Source organism: Pristiophorus japonicus, chromosome 23 (genome assembly GCF_044704955.1).
Source record: "Pristiophorus japonicus isolate sPriJap1 chromosome 23, sPriJap1.hap1, whole genome shotgun sequence".
Taxonomy (NCBI): domain Eukaryota; kingdom Metazoa; phylum Chordata; class Chondrichthyes; family Pristiophoridae; genus Pristiophorus; species Pristiophorus japonicus.
The window spans coordinates 34,448,452-34,455,782 of NC_091999.1; the positions used below are offsets into that span (position 1 = coordinate 34,448,452).

The 7,331-nt window shown below is 48.7% G+C and overlaps 1 protein-coding gene across 1 annotated transcript; it reads left to right on the plus strand.

Moving 5' to 3' along the window:
• The first annotated feature begins 314 nt into the window (after window positions 1-314).
• On the plus strand, window positions 315-5,746 carry LOC139235477 (zinc finger protein 234-like). Its single transcript, XM_070866572.1, has 2 exons — window positions 315-569; window positions 5,381-5,746. Exons 1-2 carry the CDS (start codon window positions 315-317, stop codon window positions 5,744-5,746), a joined length of 621 nt encoding a protein of 206 aa, XP_070722673.1.
• The last annotated feature ends 1,585 nt before the right edge of the window (window positions 5,747-7,331 follow it).

Genomic DNA, 7,331 nt, shown 5'->3' on the forward strand with positions numbered 1-7,331 from the left:
CAGACAGGAAACAGAATCCAAACATCGCGTCAATATCTGACGGAGTCAATCGATACATCCGGACCTGAATATCATCAGTCTTTGAAAGCGGAAGGAGAAATATTTGTCTGTCCTGCCTGTGGGAAAAGATTTCAAATATCAGTGTGACTGGAAATGCACCAAGACCCACACACCCGAGTGAGTGTTCCAGTGCACTGCCTGTGGAAAGAGTTTTAATCAGTTACACAGCCTGAAGAAACATCGCACCATTCACAGCGTGGAGAATCTGTAAACGTGTTGTGTGTGTGGGCGAGGCTTCAACTGATCATCCAACCATGGAGAGTCACAAGGATACCCGCACCATGGAGAAACCGCGGAAATGTGTGGACTGTGGGAAGGGATTCAGCTCTCCATCAGAACTGGAAATTCATCGACGCATTCACACTGGGGAGAGGCCATTCACCTGCTCCGTGTGTGGGAAGAGATTCACTCAGTCATCCCACCTGCTGACACACCTGCGAGTTCATACGAGGGAGAGGCCGTTCACCTGCTCTACGTATGGGAAGGGATTCACTCAGTCATCCCACCTTGTAGTTCACCAGCGAGTTCACACTTGGGAGAGGCCGTTCACCTGCTCCGTGTGTGGGAAGAGATTCACTCAGTCATCCCACCTGCTGACACACCTGCGAGTTCATACGAGGGAGAGGCCGTTCACCTGCTCTACGTATGGGAAGGGATTCACTCAGTCATCCCACCTTGTAGTTCACCAGCGAGTTCACACTTGGGAGAGGCCGTTCACCTGCTCCGTGTGTGGGAAGGGATTCACTCGGTCATCCACCCTGCTGGCACACCAGCGAGTTCACAACTGACTGCAGGGGTTGGAATCTGTTGTTAATCACATCCTGACTGAACCATGTTCATTTTGACAATTGGGGTTTGTTTCTCCTGATGATAACTCCTGTAACTGGACTGGAGTTTAATATTTGGGATATAGACAAATAAATACATAAATGGAGGGATGAAATCCCGCCTCTGGGGGGAGGCAGGAGAGGGGAGGCTGATGTCCAGGTCACCTGGTCGGAGGCACACCTGCTTGCCAGGCATCGTCGTGTGTAACCTGGTTTCAAATGACTGAAAATGATGCTAATAAAACACACCAAACTATTTTCTGGTTAGATTGGGGTACAGTATTCAATTCCTCAATAAAAAAAAATTTTAAAGAAAAGAATTCTTGAAAGTTCTTCCACGTTGGTTAAAAGTTTTTTCAGAAGTTTTAAATGTTTCTTCTGGAGTTTTAAAAAAGTTTTCCCAAGTTATTTATAAATTTCCCAAGTTGATTTAAAGTTTAAAATGAAAGTCACGACTAAGCTACCTCCCTTGATACTATTCCATGGGCACTGCCAGCCTTCTGCAGCTGCACAAAGCCCTAGCTAGACCACACCTGGAGCACTGCGGGGAAGTAGAGGCCTGGTCGTCTCCAAAGGGGGCCCGAACGCCTGGACACTATATACAGTTCCATGGTTAGAATCCCCGTGTACAGTACCAGGTTTAGAATCCCCATGTACAGTGCCAGGTTTAGAATCCCCATGTACAGTGCCAGGTTTAGAATCCCAATTTACTCTCCCAGGTTTAGAATACCCATGTACAGTCCCAGGGTTAGAATTCCCATGTACAGTCACAGGGTTAGAATCCCCATGTACAGTCCCAGGGTTAGAATCCCCATGTACAGTGCCAGGGTTAGAATCCCCATGTACTCTCCCCCAGGGTTAGAATGCCCACATACACTCCCAGGGTTAGCATCCCAATGTACAGTCCCAGGGTTGGAATTGCAATGTACAGTCGCAAATTTGGAATCCTGTACACAGTCGAAGCGAAAAATTGAGGCCTTGAACCTGAGTTGGGGCAAAAAAAACATAAAAACATAATTCAATTTCTATACTAAACTATTTGAAATCAAATCAAATGAATTGTTGCAAATAACACGTTCCTTTCATGCCAAATGGGAAACAAGTGATGTGGGGGGAGTGCAGGACTGTTTGCGCCCAGTTACACAGCATGTCCCTGGCACTCCACTCCAAATGTGCTTATTTCAGATCGCAGTCTCATTGACACATCCAACTGACTTGGATGGACGTCGCCCCATCAGAGAAATATCAGTATTTGATGTTTAGTTTTCCAAACCTTTATAAAAAACTGGTTCGGCCTCAGCAGGAGAATTGTATTCAAGTTTGGAATCCAAACTTTGGGAATGATGACAAGCTTTTCGAGAAGGTGCAGAAGGAGCGGTGCCAGGGATGTGGGACTTCCGTGATGTGGAGAGCCTGGTGAAGTTTTCTTCAGAGAGCAAAAAAGGGTAAAAGGAGATTTGACAGAGATGTACAAAATTATGAATGATAGAAACATAGAAACATAGAAACATAGAAAATAGGTGCAGGAGCAGGCCATTCAGCCCTTCTAGCCTGCACCGCCATTCAATGAGTTCATGGCTGAACATGAAACTTCAGTACCCCCTTCCTGCTTTCTCGCCATAACCCTTGATCCCCCGAGTAGTAAGGACTTCATCTAACTCCCTTTTGAATATATTTAGTGAATTGGCCTCAACTACTTTCTGTGGTAGAGAATTCCACAGGTTCACCACTCTCTGGGTGAAGAAGTTTCTCCTCATCTCGGTCCTAAATGGCTTACCCCTTATCCTCAGACTGTGACCCCTGGTTCTGGACTTCCCCAACATTGGGAACATTCTTTCTGCATCTAACCTGTCTAAACCCGTCAGAATTTTAAACGTTTCTATGAGGTCCCCTCTCATTCTTCTGAACTCCAGTGAATACAAGCCCAATTGATCCAATCTTTCTTGATAGGTCAGTCCCGCCATCCCGGGAATCAGTCTGGTGAACCTTCGCTGCACTCCCTCAATAGCAAGAATGTCCTTCCTCAAGTTAGGAGACCAAAACTGTACACAATACTCCAGGTGTGGCCTCACCAAGGCCCTGTACAACTGTAGCAACACCTCCCTGCCCCTGTATTCAAATCCCCTCGCTATGAAGGCCAACATGCCATTTGCTTTCTTAACCGCCTGCTGTACCTGCATGCCAACCTTCAATGACTGATGTACCATGACACCCAGGTCTCGTTGCACCTTCCCTTTTCCTAATCTGTCACCATTCAGATAATAGTCTGTCTCTCTGTTTTTACCACCAAAGTGGATGATTTAGAAGAAAGAGTAAATATGGAAATTCTTTCCAGCGGCATTAGGGAAGGTAACCAGAGGAGTCAGACTTTCGATGATTGGCAAAATAACGAGAGGTGAAATGTGGGATCATTTATTACCCAGTGAATTGTTATGATCCAGAATGCACTATCTGAAAGGGTGGTGGAAGCAGATTCAATAGTAACTTTTAAAAGGTAATTGGATAAATACTTGCCGGGAAAAATATACCGAGCTATCGGTAAAGAGCAGAGCAGTGAGACTCATTGAACAGCTCCACCAAAGAACTGGCACAGACACGATGGGTCGCATGGCCTTCTGTGCTGTACCACTCCCTGACAATGGCGAATGATTGTACCCAAAGTGCTCCACCCGGGGGAATACACCCTATCTCCATCAGCAGGGAGGCAACGCGTGAGAAGGGCTGGTTCCAGAGAGCACCACCCTGTGCGGAGAGGCTCCCAGGGACAGAGCGGAGCAAGCACAGCGCAGGGCAACACCGAGTGTGGCTCTCACGCCCCGGACAACACCGAGTGTGGCTCTTAGTCCCCGGACAACACCGAGTGTGGCTCTCAGGCCCCGGACAACACCGAGTGTGGCTCTCAGGCCCCAGGGAACACCGAGTGCGGCTCTCAGGCCCCAGGGAACACCGAGTGTGGCTCTCAAGCCCCGGACAACACCGAGTGTGGCTCTCAGGCTCCAGGGAACACCGAGTGCGGCTCTCAGGCCCCAGGGAACACCGAGTGTGGCTCTCAGGCCCCAGGGAACACCGAGTGTGGCTCTCAGGCCCCAGGGAACACCGAGTGTGGCTCTCAGGCCCCAGGGGACACCGAGTGCGGCTCTCAGGCCCCGGACAACACCGAGTGCGGCTCTCTGGCCCCGAACAACACCGAGTGTGGCTCTCAGGCCCCGGACAACAACGAGTGTGGCTCTCAGGCCCCAGGCAACACCGAGTGTGGCTCTCAGGCCCCAGGCAACACCGAGTGCGGCTCTCAGGCCCCGGACAACACCGAGTGTGGCTCTCAGGCCCCGGGCAACACCGAGTGTGGCCCCCTCCCCCGCCCCGAGTCAGAGAGCTGGGCTCAGCACCAGCAAACACCGGGGGCAACGCCTCCCCCAAACCATGAAAACAACTGGTTGCATTTATGCAGCAGGCCCAGCAAATCCCAGCCATTCTGTATCAGGGTGGGTGTTGGATGCGGAAGTCACTCCCTGGCCTCCTGTGCAGTATAGTATTAGACAGTCCCTTGAATCGAGGATGACCCACTTCCACACCAAAAAGGGATGAGTTCACAGATGTTTCAATATGAGATCTGATATTCCAGGTCCCAAACTACATATTGAAGGGTGGGAGATGCCTGTGCGTGGATTCTTTTAATGTGTGTGTCTGTTGTACACCACCATCACACGGGCTGGACAGAGTGAGGTCTTGGTCCAGTGGCAAGTTTTAAACAAGATGACTGGAGACCAAGCTCTGCTGCACAGACCTGGTGCACATACTTCTACTGCCCATAGATCACAGAGTGGTCTGGTCCATGCTGTCCCTGGGCCCTTGCCTCTTCTGGGCCCCGAATTCGTGCCTCTCGTAGGCCACAATCTCTCCACCCCAAACTCTCACCTCTTGTGGGCCCCAATCTCTCAGTCCTGATCCCTCGCCGCTACTCCACCCCGACCTCACCACTCCTCTGCTGCTTGCCGCATCGCCTGCTGTACCTGGGCCGTAACAATGGTCCTACCCATGCTCCAATCACTGACCTGGATTCCGGTACAAAGCAAAATCTAGACTCTCAAATCTCCAAATCTGCGGCAATTTAGAGTAGATCGCCTCTCAACTATGCTGCAAATGTTAGAAAGATGCTTTGGATACCTGGCCTCCTGTGTGGATCTGTTTGTTGTGTCAGTTTGAGCTGGAGTGGAGATGGAGGAAAAGCTGCTGGGTTTCGCCCCAGTATTTCTGGGCCCAGTGGGACCAACAATTCCCCATGTGGGGCTGTCAATGGAGGTGGGTTCCCTTCCCTGAAGGACATTAATGAACCAGTTGGGTTTTATCACAAACTGGCAGCTTTCATGGTTACTATTTCTAGTGCTGGCCCCACAAATTAACAAGTTCACTCAGCTCAATTTCTCAACATGCCTTTGTGTTTTTGATGATTCTCTCTCACCCACCCTTTTTCCTGTCTGAAATTAACTTTGCAGGGTAGTAAAAGAGGAGGATTTGTCGACTGGAGGCTCAAACCAACCATCACATTCAGATCTGATGGAGTCACTCGATTCATGGGAACAGAATATCATCGGTCTTTGACCATGGAAGCAAAAAGCACTGTTCACAGCGGGGAGAAACTGTACACGTGCTCTGTGTGTGGGCAATGCTTCAGCCTATTATCCAACCTGGAGATACACAAGTGCAGTCACACTGGGGAGAAATTGTGTAAATGTGGGTACTGTGGGAAACGTTTCAACTACCCATCGCAGCTGGAAACATTGCGGCGAGTTCACACCGGGGAGAGGTCGTTCAGCTGCTCTGAGTGTGGAAGGGATTCACTCGGTCATCCTATCTGTTGATGCACCAGCGAATACACACTGGGGAGAGGCCATTCACCTGTTCTGAATGTGGGAAGGGATTCACTCGATTATCCCATCTGTTGAGGCACCAGCGAATTCACATTGGGGAAAGGCCATTCACCTGCTCTGAGTGTGGGAAGGGATTCATTCAGTCATTGCACCTACTGAGACACCAGCAAGTTCACAAGTGACTGCAGGGGTTGGTATCTGCTGTTATTGCTGCTGTTAATCACATCCCGATTGAACCATGTTCATTCTGACAGTTGGGGTTTGTTTCCGCTGATTTTAATAACTCCTGTAACTGGACTGGAGTTTATATTTGGGATATAGACAAATAAATTCGTGTTGCTTTCAACACATTGCTGTAGATTTTTGTCTTTCCCACCCGTGTGTTTAGCATCACCTGACTGGAGCTCAGAGAGGACAATCTGTGGGAAGATCGTATGGGGGGAGAACTTCAGCCTGGACACAGTCCTTCAGGGTCACACTGAGAGGGTCAAACGGCACTTTGGTCTTTCTCATCTCTCTTCACTGTCAGCAAAGTCTCCGTGCGGGTTAATCTTGACGGTGTAAGGTGCGGATGACATCCACCCAAGGTTGTTTAAAGAGATGGGACGGGTGCTCTGTCAGTCATTTTCCCATATCTCCATCAGCTCAGTAGAGTCATGGGTTGTTCCCTGAGATTGGAAGGTAGCACATGTAGTTCCCATTTTCCAAATTGGCCACAAGTCAGAGCTCAGGAACTGAAGGCCCATCAACGTGACCTTGATCACCAGGAAGGTGCTTGAAGGGATCCTGAGCGCTGTTGTTCTCCATCATGGGGAAGGGAAGGGGCCATTACAGATATTGAACATGGAATCTGGTAAACATGGTCACATCTTACAAACTAGCTTGAGTGTAAAGAAGTTGTTCGGTTGGTAGATGGGGGAATCCGGTTGACATTGTCTACCTCAAGGTTTCAAACTCATTTTCTATGGTGGGCCTGATCCAATATACCGGCACGAGGCATGGGCCACATTCAGCAAAAGCTATTATAATAGGAATAAATAAATATAAACTACATCGGAATTTACATTTAGATTTTATTTACTGCCGCTGCTCCTGATCCCTGGCACCTTTTAGCTTGAGAATTCATGAACTGACCCTGCTCAAACCATAACCACAAGGATATCGGTGCATGGTTCTGCCTGTGACCACAAGGCTGTGTCACTGCCACACACAGATACCATTTCCTTGTTTCACACCTCCATACAAACACCATCACTTCACACATCCCCTTTCTACACAATTGCAGCAGACATGAGCAAGGACATGAGGCTTATTAAAAGACACATTTCATTACAGCAAAGGTTACACTGGGAGAAATGTTCAGTTATTTTCCATGACAGGCAAAATGATGGGCAAACCAGCAGCACACTGGCACCTGAACAGTGTCTCATCGGCCTGCAGGCTTTTCTCAAATAAATTTGTCCATGGATACTGTTGTAGAGAGTAGAAATATATATATAGACTTAGGCATTAGGCACCTGCTGGATATTTAAAACTCACATAAGCTTAAATGGACACACACATAAAATGGCTGCCC

Coding starts and splice junctions, on each gene's coding strand:
- LOC139235477 (XM_070866572.1), top strand. CDS start 315: ATGGAGAGTCACAAGGATACCCGCACCATGGAGAAACCGCGGAAATGT. Junction 570..5,380: donor TCACTCAGTCATCCCACCTT/GTAGTTCACCAG, acceptor TTAACTTTGCAG/GGTAGTAAAAGAGGAGGATT.